General features: G+C 43.0%; 1 protein-coding gene across 1 annotated transcript; it reads left to right on the plus strand.

Annotated features, from left to right (window-relative positions):
* Positions 1-10,750: 10,750 nt before the first annotated feature.
* On the plus strand, positions 10,751-12,247 carry LOC143887969 (uncharacterized). Its single transcript, XM_077392225.1, has one exon. It carries the CDS (start codon positions 10,751-10,753, stop codon positions 12,245-12,247), a length of 1,497 nt encoding a protein of 498 aa, XP_077248340.1.
* The last annotated feature ends 405 nt before the right edge of the window (positions 12,248-12,652 follow it).

Genomic DNA, 12,652 nt, shown 5'->3' on the forward strand with positions numbered 1-12,652 from the left:
TTTGATGAGCTTCAAAGCCCACAAACCCATGCTGTGAGGTCATTCTTTCTCTAGATCGGGTGGATAAATATGGTATGTATTCAATGGTTGGATTTTTTTGTGATATGTCAGTGTTATGTTTGATAGATAGGAGGGATGAAGTTGCAAAACTTTTTCAGTCATAGGCGGGATAGATCCCCGAGGTGATCTATTTGGGCAGTTTGATCGGAAGGGGACTTTGTAGTTGTGGTTACAGGAATGAGAGCCTGAAAGAGGCTTATCTTGATATTATAGAAGCAGGCTACTTTGTCTACGACGCTCTTCAAACCTTTGAGATACATAGAGACTGTTGTAGAAAGAACCTCATCCTAGTCGGTAACGGGAAGAGTATCAGAACTCGCCTCGTTCATCGCTGAGAAATAATCATAAGTACTCCTATGGATCTGGTAGTGATGGTGAGAGACAAGCATTCGATCAAAGGAACTTGATGAGTGGGAGGAGAGAAGGGAGAAGAGATGAGGGCTTCAAATCAAATGATAATGAGTACTCATATTGATCTGGTAGTGATGGTGAGAGGCAAGTTTTTGACAAAAGGAACTTGTCGAGAGGGAAGAGAGATGGGAGAAGTGCTGCTAGATTTAAACCATTCAAGAGGTTAACAAAATCCATTGAGAAGATTGGGAATGCACTAGCTGTGGTTATTATAATTTTGGGGGACGAAGTCGCTGCAGAAAATGCTTGTTGAAGCGAGTGGAAGATATTGATACGCCGAAGGTTTACGGCAAAGACCCATTTAGCAGGACGGAGGAGATAGATGTAGAAACTGGAATTTATGGTAAGTTTTCGGAACTAATCATCTCTGGAAAAAGAGATTGAGGGACCTAAGAAATTTGTCAAGATGTGCTTGGTGGGCCTCATGAAAACTAGGATCTTGAAGCTTGAGGAGGTGTGGGAGTGGGCCAGAAAGTTGTGGGCAATGCCCAATCTCTAGAAACCTATGGTAATTAACACCAAGAAAATTCTGTTCAAATTTGAATCGGAGAAGCAAGCAAGTGAAGTTCTGTATCGCGGAGGCGAGGCTATGGGGAATTACCTTTCCTCCTTGCAACCATGGCCAGATTTTAATACTGGGGCAAAGTCCATTTGGATAAGATTTTATGATATCCCACTTCACGCATGGACACTACCGACGATTGAAGCTCTTGGTACTTCAAGTTAAATTGTCTGGATATCACGAGCATTGTATGGCCTTTTCCTCGATAAAAGTCCTTACCCCGAACTGGAAATGTCTTGCTCCATTTATTAACTTGAAGATTGAGAGTAAATGTTACTTAATAGGAGTTTCTGTTATGCCCGAGGAGGGACTCAATGGTCTTATAGAAAATAAGGGTGCTAATAAAGAGGTCAAAACCATTGATGAGAGTAACTGTATCAACAGGGATCCGGACCCAACTGCAGCTCAAATGGACTTTGTCCAATAGGGGAATGAATCCATTATAAGTGCAGAGGATCACTGTGTTCCTGGTAAAATATGGCCAGTGGAGAAGATGAATTCCGGTAAGAAGAGGAAAGGAAAAACAACAATATCAAATCTCCGTAAGGTGGCAGAAGGACCGTTGGACAAATCACAATTCAAATTTGAAATTGGTTCCAACCGAGTGGAATGCTCATTGGCTGGCATGTTAAGGTGTAGAAAAGCCGAGATAGATGTAAACCAACAAGCGGCGATGGAAAGGAACCTTAAATTTAATGCGCTGGCATGTGGCTAAATAGGACGGGAAAAGGTAGGGCTGGCAATTTCACCCGAAAAAGCGGGGATCCGCCCTGCCCCGCCCCGTTTGGGGAGGGGATTCCCTGATTTGAGAGGGGAAGGGTAAGGGGAAGGGGATTTTAAAAATTCCCCGGTGCGGGGAGGGGAAGGGGAAGGGGATGGAGTTGTCCCCGCCCCGCCCCGCCTCGCCCCGTTAATCAATGCCATTTTTTTGTATATTTTTAAGTGTTTTTTTTTCAGAAAAACTACTAGAAACTCTGTGGATCGGCTACAAGATTCCCCCAAACATAGACTTAGCTTGTCTTTTCCTTTTAATTATCTTCTGAGAGCATTTTGGGAACTATAATAACCTTTTGACAGATGTTGAAATAATAAAGACAAGCTGAGTGAGTGAGTGTATGCAATTATCAAAAAATCGTAGTGCCAACATCGGTAGCCAAAATAAATTGCATTTTATTATTAAAAGTATGGTATGGCCCGCACCATACGATGATCCAAACCATCCATTAGATGGGGCACACCGTAAATAGGTTGTGCCCCAAAAATCATTTCCATAGGTTGATCCTAACCCTCCGATCTATAGAGGAATAGGATCATTCAGTACCTCTACAGATCGGAGGGTTAGGATCAACCTAAGGAAATGATTTTTTGGGCGCAACCTATTTAGGGTGTGCACCATCTAATGGACGGTTTGGATCATCCTATGGTGCGGGCCATACCTTACTTTTAATAAAGTCAGGAGTGCGATCATCAGAATACAGTAGTGCTCATAACATTTCCCAAAATTAATGATCCAAAATGGGGTTTGGATGTTGGGTACTCTAAGTGCCAGGCTATGATACCACTTGATCTAAAATTGAAGTTGGATCGAATCCAATTAGCAATGTGTGGAAATCCCATCATCCAACAACAGCTATTGTCGGTCCAATGGGTCCATCCATCCATCGTCCACACACAAATACCGAATATGGATCTGCCCTCTCTTATTAAATCTTCAAGTAAAAAAACACTGCAAACAAGTGAAATCTGGACGTTCGTTGCTGCCCAGCATTTCAATCAATATATAAAGAAGAGAAGACAAACTCCTTATACCAATCTCTTGCTAATTTAATTAACAGCTAGCCTATCGATTGTTAGTTTATAACATTTTTATATATTGAAATTTGATCAAGTTGATTAGGGACACCCAGCATTAGTGTATCAATGACTAAAGAGGGGGTGATGTTGGGGCGGGGATTTTATCCACGAAGGATGCGAGGAGGGGAAGGGGAGGGGAAGGGGATTAGATATTCCCCGCGGGGAGGGGAGGGGGATTCCCCACCATCCCCGTAGAGGGGAGGGGAAGGGGAGGGGGGAAATTCCCCGCAGAGGGGAAGGGGTAGGGGACCCCAACATCCGGCCCCGACCCGCCCCGTTGCCAGCCCTAGGAAAAGGGTTGGTGGGAGAAGAAGAAAAAAAATTAAAAAAAATTAATAGCAACTCAAAAAAGATAAAGAATGTCAGTCCTCGCGATCTTGATAAAGATAAGGGAAAATGATTTAAAAAATGTAAAGTTTATGCTAAATTGTGAATAAAAGGTAGATATTTAAATTTTGTAGAAAAAGGGCTGTCAGGTGAGAGAGTATGAGTTTTAGGACAAATATACCCCCACTTTTATTTTCCCACCATTTTTTATGCTCTAATCCCTATGTTCACGTTTTTATTTCTTCTTCCTCACCCATCCAACGTGAAAAACACCCAGTACAGCCATTGCCATCCTTTGGAAGCTCCAATCCCATTGTATTTTGTTAAAAAAAACACCATTACTTGTGAGAAATTTGAACTTCGGTGATAAACATAGCTCCCAGTAGGTCCATGCTCCTCTACTTGAATAGGGTTTAACAGTTTATGAAGGTTTTCATATTTTGTTGGGTTTTAACAATTTATGAGGGTTTTCAGTTTTGATGGGTTTTAATATTGTATGAAGGTTTTCATTGTTTTCAATGTTTTGTGTTGAAAAAAACAGAGAAATTTCCCAAGTTGTTCTATGTTGGTTGCATAATTGTTTTCATTGTTTTCTTGGGTTTTAAAAGAAAGTTAGAACCACCATTTTCTCTGTTGGAAAAAGACCATTACTTTTTTCTACCCAATTTGGTTCGTACTGGTTCCGGGGTAAAAAATGTCGCTCCGTACTGGTTCCGGCGTATAAAATGTGGTTCCCCAGTGGTTCTGAGGTATACAATTTGGTTCCGTATTAGGTTCAAGGGTATAAAATGTGGTTCCCTAGTGGTTCTGGGGTATGAAATGTGGTTCCCTAGTGGTTCCGGCGTATAAAATGTGGTTCCGAAGTGGTTCCGGGGTTGAAAATATGGTTCCCTAGTGGTTCCAGGGTATAAAATGTGGTTCCCTAGAGGTTACGAGGTATAAAATGTGGTTCCGTAATGGTTGCGGAGTATAAAATGTGGTTGCCTAGTGGTTCCGGGGTATAAAATGTGGTTCCCTAGTGGTTGCGGGGTATGAAATGTGGTTCCGTAGTGGTTGCGGGGTATAAAATGTGGTTCCCTACTGGTTCCGGGGTATAAAATGTGGTTCCCTAGTGGTTCCAAGGTATAAAATGTGGTTCCGTAATGGTTCAGGGGTATAAAATATGGTTTCCTAGTGGTTCCGGGGTATGAAATGTGGTTCCCTAGTGGTTCCGCCGTATAAAATGTGGTTCCCAAGTGGTTCCAGAGTATAAAATGTTATTCTGTATTAGGTTCAGGGGTATAAAATGTGGTTCCCTAGTGGTTCTAGGGTATGAAATGTGGTTCCCTAGTGGGTCTGGCGTATAAAATGTGGTTTCCAAGTGGTTCTGGGGTAGAAAATGTTGTTCCATAGTGGTTCCGGGCTATAAAATGTGGTTCCCTAGTGGTTACGAGGTATAAAATGTGGTTCCATAGTGGTTGCGGGGTATAAAATGTGGTTCCGTAGTGGTTCCGGGGATATAAAATGTGGTTCCCTAGTGGTTCTGAGGTATAAAATGTGGTTCCGTAGTGGTTGCGGGGTATAAAATGCGGTTCGTTAGTGGTTCCGGGGTATGAAATGTGGTGCCCTAGTGGCTCCGGCGTATAAAATGTGGTTTTCAAGTGGTTCCGGGGTATAAGATGTGGTTCCCTAGTCGTTCCGGTGTATAAAATGTGGTTCCGTAGTGGTTCCAGGGTAGAAAATATGGTTCCCTAGTGGTTCCGAGGTATAAAATGTGTTTCCCTAGTGGTTCCGGGGTATAAAATGTGGTTCTCGAGTGGTCATGGGGTAAAACATGTGGTTCCCTAGTGGTTCCGGGGTAGAAAATGTGGTTCCCTAGTGGTTCTGAGGTATAAAATGTGGTTCCGTAGTGGTTGCGGGGTATAAAATGCGGTTCGTTAGTGGTTCCTGGGTATGAAATGTGGTTCCCTAGTGGTTCCGGGCTAGAAAATGTGGTTCGCTAGTGGTTCCTAGTTATGAAATGTGGTTCCGGAGTGGTTGCGGGGCATAAAATGTGTTTTCCTAGTGGTTCCGGGGTTTAAAATGTGGTTCTCGAGTGGTCCAGGGGTAAAATATGTGGTTCCCTAGTGGTGGTTCCGGCGTATAAAATGTGGTTCCCTAGTGGTTCCTAGTTATAAAATGTGGTTCCGGAGTGGTTGCGGGGTATAAAATGTGTTTCCTAGTGGTTCCGGGGTATAAAATGTGTTTCCCGAGTGGTCCCGGGGTAAAAATGTGGTTCTCTAGTTGTTCCAGGGTAGAAAATATGGTTCGTTAGTGGTTACGGGGTATAAAATGTGTTTTCCTAGTCGTTCCGGGGTAAAAAATGTGGTTCCCGAGTGGTCCCGGGGTAAAAAATGTGGTTCCCTAGTGGTTCCTGTGTAGAAAATATGGTTCCCTAGTGGTTCGAAGGTATAAAATGTGTTTCCCTAGTGGTTACGAGGTATAAAATGTGGTTCCATAGTGGTTGTGGGGTATAAAATGTGGTTCCGTAGTGGTTCCCGGGTATGAAATGTGGTTCCGTAATGGTTCAGGGGTATAAAATATGCCTCCCTAGTGGTTCCGGGGTATGAAATGTTGTTCCCTAGTGGTTCCGGTGTATAAAATGTGGTTTTCAAGTGGTTCCGGGGTATAAGATGTGGTTCCCTAGTGGTTCTAGTGTATAAAATGTGGTTCCGTAGTGGTTCAAGGGTAGAAAATATGGTTCCCTAGTGGTTCCGAGGTATAAAATGTGTTTCCCTAGTGGTTCCGGGGTAAAAAATGTGGTTCCGTAGTAGTTCCGGGGTAGAAAATGTGGTTCTCTAGTGGTTCTGAGGTATGAAATGTGGTCCCGTAGTGGTTCCGGGGTATAAAATATGGTTCCCTAGTTGTTCCGGGGTATGAAATGTGGTGCCCTAATGGTTCCGGCGTATAAAATGTGGTTTTCAAGTGGTTCCGGGGTATAAGATGTGGTTCGCTTGTGGTTCCTATGTATAAAATGTGGTTCCCTAGTGGTTCCAGGGTAGAAAATATGGTTCTCTAGTGGTTCCGAGGTATCAAATGTGTTTCCCTAGTTGTAACGAGGTATAAAATGTGGTTCCGTAGTGGTTTCGGGGTATAAAATATGGTTCCCTAGTGGTTCCGGGGTATGAAATGTGGTGCTTTAGTGGTTCAGGCGTATAAAATGTGGTTTTCAAGTGGTTCCGGGGTATAGGATGTGGTTCCATACTAGTTCCGGTGTATAAGATGTGGTTCCCTAGTGGTTCCAAGGTAGAAAATATGGTTCCCTAGTGGTTCTAAGGTATAAAATGTGTTTCCCTAGTGGTTATGAGGTATAAAATGTGGTTCCGTAGTGGTTGTGTGGTATAAAATGTGGTTCCGTAGTGGTTCCCGGGTATAAAATGTGGTTCCGTAGTGGTTCAGGGGTATAAAATATGGCTCCCTAGTGGTTTCAGGGTATGAAATGTTGTTCCCTAGTGGTTCCGGGGTATAAAATGTGGTTTTCAAGTGGTTCCCTAGTGGTTCCGGTGTATAAAATGTATTTCCGTAGTGGTCCCAGGGTAGAAAATATGGTTCCCTAGTGGTTCCGATGTATAAAATGTGTTTCCCTAGTGGTTCCGGGGAACAAAATGTGGTTCCCGAGTGGTCACGGGGTAAAACATGTGGTTCCCTAGTGGTTCCGGTGTAGAAAATGTGGTTCCTTAGTGGTTCTGAGGTATAAAATGTGGTGCCATAGTGGTTGCAGGGTTATGAAATGCGGTTCGTTAGTGGTTCCTGGGTATGAAATGTGGTTCCCCAGTGGTTCCGGGTTAGAAAATGTGGTTCCCTAGTGGTTCCTAGTTATAAAATGTGGTTCCAAAGTGGTTGCGGGGTATAAAATGTGTTTTCCTAGTGGTTCCGGGGTATAAAATGTGGTTCCTGAGTGGTCCAGGGGTAAAATATGTGGTTCCCTAGTGGTGGTTTCGGCGTATAAAATGTGGTTCCCTAGTGGTTCCTAGTTATAAAATGTGCTTCCGGAGTGGTTGCGGGGTATAAAATGTGTTTTCCTAGTGGTTCCGAGGTATAAAATGTGTTTCCCGAGTGGTCCTGGGGTAAAAATGTGGTTCCCTAGTTGTTCCAGGGTAGAAAATATGGTTCCTTAGTGGTTCCGTGGTATAAAATGTGTTTTCCTAGTGGTTTCGGGGTACAAAATGTGGTTCCCGAGTGGTCCCGGGGTAAAAAATGTGGTTCTCTAGTGGTTCCTGGGTAGGAAATATGGTTCCCTAGTGGTTCCGAGGTATAAAATGTGTTTCCCTAGTGGTTACGAGGTATAAAATGTTGTTCTGTAGTGGTTGTGGGGTATAAAATGTGGTTCAGGGGTATAAAATATGGCTCCCTAGTGGTTCCGGGGTATGAAATGTTGTTCCCTAGTGGTTCCGGCGTATAAGATGTGGTTTTTAAGTGGTTTCGGGCTATAAGATGTGGTTCCCTAGTAGTTCCGGTGTATAAAATGTGGTTCCGTAGTGGTTCCAGGGTAGAAAATATGGCTCCCTAGTCGTTCCGAGGTATAAAATGTGTTTTCCTATTGGTTCCGGGGTAAAAAATGTGGTTCCCTAGTGGTTCCGGGGTAGAAAATGTGGTTCTCTAGTGGTTCTAAGGTGTAAAATGTGATTCTGTAGTGGTTCCGGGGTATAAAATATGGTTCCCTAGTGGTTCCGGGGTATGAAATGTGGTGCCCTAGTGGTTCCGGCGTATAAAATGTGGTTTTCAAGTGGTTCCGGGGTATAAAATATGGTTCCCTAGTGGTTCCAGGGTATGAAATGTGGTGCCCTAGTGGTTCCGGCGTATAAAATGTGGTTTTCAAGTGGTTCCGGGTTATAAGATGTGGTTCCCTTGTTGTTCCGGTGTATTAAATGTGATTCCCTAGTGGTTTCAGGGTAGAAAATATGGTTCCGTAATGGTTTTGAGGTATAAAATGTGTTTCCCTAGTAGTTTCGACGTATAAAATGTGGTTCCGTAGTGGTTGTGGGGTATAAAATGTGGTTCGGTAGTGGTTCCCGGGTATAAAATGTGGTTCCGTAGTGGTTCAGGGGTATAAAATATGGCTCCCTAGTGGTTCCGGGGTATGAAATGTTGTTCTCTAGTGGTTCCGGCGTATAAAATGTGGTTTTCAAGTGGTTCCGGGGTATAAGATGTGGTTCCCTAGTGGTTCCGGTGTATAAAATGTGGTTCCGTAGTGGTTCAAGGGTAGAAAATATGGTTCCCTAGTGGTTCCGAGGTATAAAATGTGTTTCCCTAGTGGTTCCGAGGTATAAAATGTGGTTCCCGAGTAGTCATGGGGTAAAAAATGTGGTTCCTTAGTTGTTCCGGGGTAGAAAATGTGGTTCCCTAGTGGTTCTGAGGAATAAAATGTGGTTCCGTAGTGGTTGCGGGGTATAAAATGCGGTTCCTTAGTGGTTCCAAGGTATGAAATGTGGTTCCCTAGTGGTTCCGGGGTAGAAAATGTTGTTCTTTAGTGGTTTCTAGTCATAAAATGTGGTTCCGGAGTGGTTGCGGGGTATAAAATGTGTTTTCCTATGGTTCCGGGGTATAAAATATGGCTCAGAAGTCGTTCTAAGGTATAAGATGTGGTTCCCTAGTGGTTATGGGGTATAAAATGTGCTTCCCGAGTGGTCTCGGGGTAAAATATGTGGTTCCGTAGTGGTTCCGAGGTAGAAAATGTGGTTCCCTAGTGGTTGGGAGGTATAAAATGTGGTTACGTAGTTGTTGCGGGGTATAAAATGTGGTTCCCAAGTGGTTCCGGGGTATGAAATGTGGTTCCCTAGTGGTTCCGGGGTAAAAAATGTGGTTCCCTAGTGGTTCCGGAGTGGTTGCTGGGTATAAAATGTGGTTCCCTAGTGGTTCCGAGGTATAAAATGTGTTTCCCTAGTGGTTCCGGGGTATAAAATGTGGTTCACGAGTGCTCCCGGGGTAAAATATGTGGTTCCCTAGTGGTTCTAGGGTAAAAAATGTGGTTCCCTAATGGTTCCGAGGTATAAAATGTGGTTCCGTAGTGGTTGTGGGGTAGAAAATGTGGATCCTAAGTGGTTCCGGCGTATGAAATGTGGTTCTCGAATGGTCCTGGGGTAATAAATGTGGTTCCCTAGTGGTTCCGGGGTAGAAAATGTGGTTCCCTAGTGGTTCCGAGGTATAAAATGTGGTTCCGGAGTGGTTGCGGGGTATAAAATGTGGTTCCCTAGTGGTTCTGAGGTATAAAATGTGTTTCCCTAGTGGTTCCGGGGTATAAAATGTGGTTCCGCAGTGCTTCCAAGGTATAAAATGTGGTTCCAAGAGTCTAACTTATTGTTCCAATTGTGGTTCTAACATTCTAAAGTGGTTGTATCATTGTAAATGGTTGTTCATAGTTTGTATTGAAATTTTATGAAGGTTTAATAATGGTTCTTATCCTAATAGGGTTTGCGAAAATGGTGGAAAGAAGGGCTTCTTTTATCTTACACGTTGATGGGTACTTTAAGGATGAAGTATCATTTCAGTATATTTGCGGGACGAATATGTCTTTAATTGTGAATCGGCATATAAAATTTTCAGAATTTGAGTCTCTAGTTCACCAAAAAATTGGTACCACAGCAACCGGTATCTCACAATCTATAAAATGTCGATATGTCGTGGATCCATATCAAATCTTGTTGTACGACATTCGAAATGATGATGACCTAGCTATGGTGATGATGCTTTTTGAGAATAGCCTCTTCAATTGTATGAGGCTGTACATAACCAAAGAGTACAAAGTAGCAAGAATTAGTTCTGCAAAAATCCCCATCTGGAGGTAAAATACTCACTCAGGTGAAAATTTTCATTCTTTGAACTCTCATTCGATTACACTATTAGGTCATGTGAAATTTGTCATTGGTCAGGAATATGAGGGATAGAAATCAACATTATGAAGATCCTATTTTATATGGAAATATTTGTGAACCTTCTTGTCGTCCTCTTGAACCGCAATTGAACCCCAGAAATAATTCCATCCGTGCAGCCTCAGAAACACCTAATCGAAATGACGTTGCTGGTCCGAAGAACATACCAATATTGGCCAGAATCCGAAAAGATACCAATATTGCTCGGAATCCGAAAAGATATTCAGTGGACTTGAACCAAGACTATGATGACCCTATTTTTAATGAGACAGAGGAAAATACAACTCAACATATGAGCACTGCCATGTAATCTTCTAATTACTAATTACATTTACTTGGCCAGTTCTATGTTTGTCTCATACAATATTCATTCTAACGTAGTCCCTACTGTGCAGGCACGATGCAGAGTTCAGCAGGGATTTCCATAGTGATATGAATTTAGTGATGGCATTGAATGCGCGGATGGTAACAGTATAAAGGGTGATGATTCATTTGGTGATGATGACTTTGTTGAGGACAGTGAGCGCGAAGGTGACTTTGGTAAGGAAGATGAGTGCGAAGGTGTACGCCCCCTCGTTGGTCTACAGAACGTTGTGGGCGACCCGTTCTGTAATACGTATATACAAGGGAGCAGTTGGAAGTAGATGAGATGGTTGTAGATGAATTAAATGATGGACGTATAGGACTTGAGGAGATCAAGGTGGGGGGAATCTTCCCGAATTTGAAAGTATTTAAGAAGAAAGTCAAAGAGTACGCAATTGAACGGAAGTTTGTATTCATCCCAGTAGATTCAAAGCCTACAAAGTATGTTGTTAGATGCAAGGATAAAAGTTGCCCCTTCAGAATCAGTGGGAGAAATTATTTGGATCATTTTATGGTAAAAAGGTTTGTGCCAGAGCATACATGCTCACGAACTTTGAGGGGTAATGACCATCCCCTTGTCACAGCAGCTTGGGCAGCAGACACCTGCCTTGGGTTATTTCCCCGCCCAGGAGACGTGAGGCCTACTTTGATAAGAGCATACATAAATGATAAGTGGGGTATAACCATAAGCTATGCGAAGGCTTTCAATGCGAAGGTCATTATACACGAAATAATGTGTGGAAATGCCGAGGTGTCTTACCGCATCCTTCCTGCATATGCTGAAGAGATGGAGAGATGCAATCCTGGCACCATTATGTGTGTATATCGAAGTCGGGAGCTATGGACGGGTGGAGATAATACATGTTGTCGTTTATTTTGGTCATTCGGCCCTAGCATACGCACCTTCAGTCGAACAATTAGACCACTGATACTAATTGATGGGACATATTTGCTAGGCAAGTATAAAGGAATTTTATTGGCTGCGACTGTAGTAGATGGTGACGGTGGATTATTTCCGTTAGCATATGCAGTGGTTGAGAATGAGATGTATGAGAGCTGGCTATGGTTTCTTCATTTACTCCGCCAGAGGGTGATACCAGCAGAAAAAAATAACAATGAATTCACTATTTCCTCTGATCGGATGAAGGGTTTGCCTAGAGCTATAGACGAAGCATTGCCGGGATCATACCATAGCTACTGTATTCGTCACCTCAATGCCAATTTCCTGAAGACCTTTAAGAGTCAAATACTTTGCAAACTATTTTCGAGAGCCGCATATGCTTTAAGGGAGAGAGACTATAAGGAGACGATGGAATGTATTAAAGCGAAGAATGCAAAAGCAGAGAAATGGATATCTGAGATTCCTAAAGAAAACTGGGCTAATGTATACTTTAAAGGGTCTAGGTGGAATATGTTGACAACTAATCCCGCGGAGTCCTTCAACAACGTATTAAAGGGCGCACGGGAGTTACCGATCGCGGCTCTAGTCGATCACACTAGATGGAAAGTACAAGACTACTTCCACCTTCGCCGCAAGGCTGCTTCTGAATGGAAAACGCATTTGACCCATAATGCAGAAAAATGGTTAGACAGATCATGTCTGTATGGCAGTAAGTTTACACCCCGGCCATGTAGTTGGAATGAATATGAAGTGATATCATCAACTAATACGGATCGTGTGGACTTAGAGAAGAACGTGTACGTGTGGTCTTTTCCAAATTATGGGATTGCCGTGTGGGCATGCCATAGCAGCCATGGGAGTAAACAAGCTGGACAAATATAGGTACTGCCAGGATTGGTGTTTGGCTTCAACTTATTGGACTACATATGAGGAGGTGATTCACCCTACTTTAGATCGAACACAATGGCCGGAGCCATCCCATGTTTTAGAAGTAGTGTTGCCACCACGAGTAAGAAGACAGCCTGGACGACCCAAAAAAGTACGAATGGAAAGAGGGCTGCAATTTGGAGAACATCACAACTGCAAATCATGTGGGGAACCTGGACACAACAAAAGAACGTGCAAAAATCCCCCCCCCTTGTAAATCGTCAGTTAAATATGACGCCCATCGGTCCATCCGCACCTACAGAAAATAGGTATGTTCCATTATTACTCACTCGATATGATTTCTCTATCAAACCCATCATTTTATTGATTGTTGCAACTTTCTCTTGTAGGTCCGGTGTG

This window comes from Tasmannia lanceolata, unplaced genomic scaffold (assembly GCF_043159265.1).
Source record: "Tasmannia lanceolata isolate RefF3 unplaced genomic scaffold, GAP_Taslan_0.1 ptg000002l, whole genome shotgun sequence".
Lineage (NCBI taxonomy): Eukaryota > Viridiplantae > Streptophyta > Magnoliopsida > Canellales > Winteraceae > Tasmannia > Tasmannia lanceolata.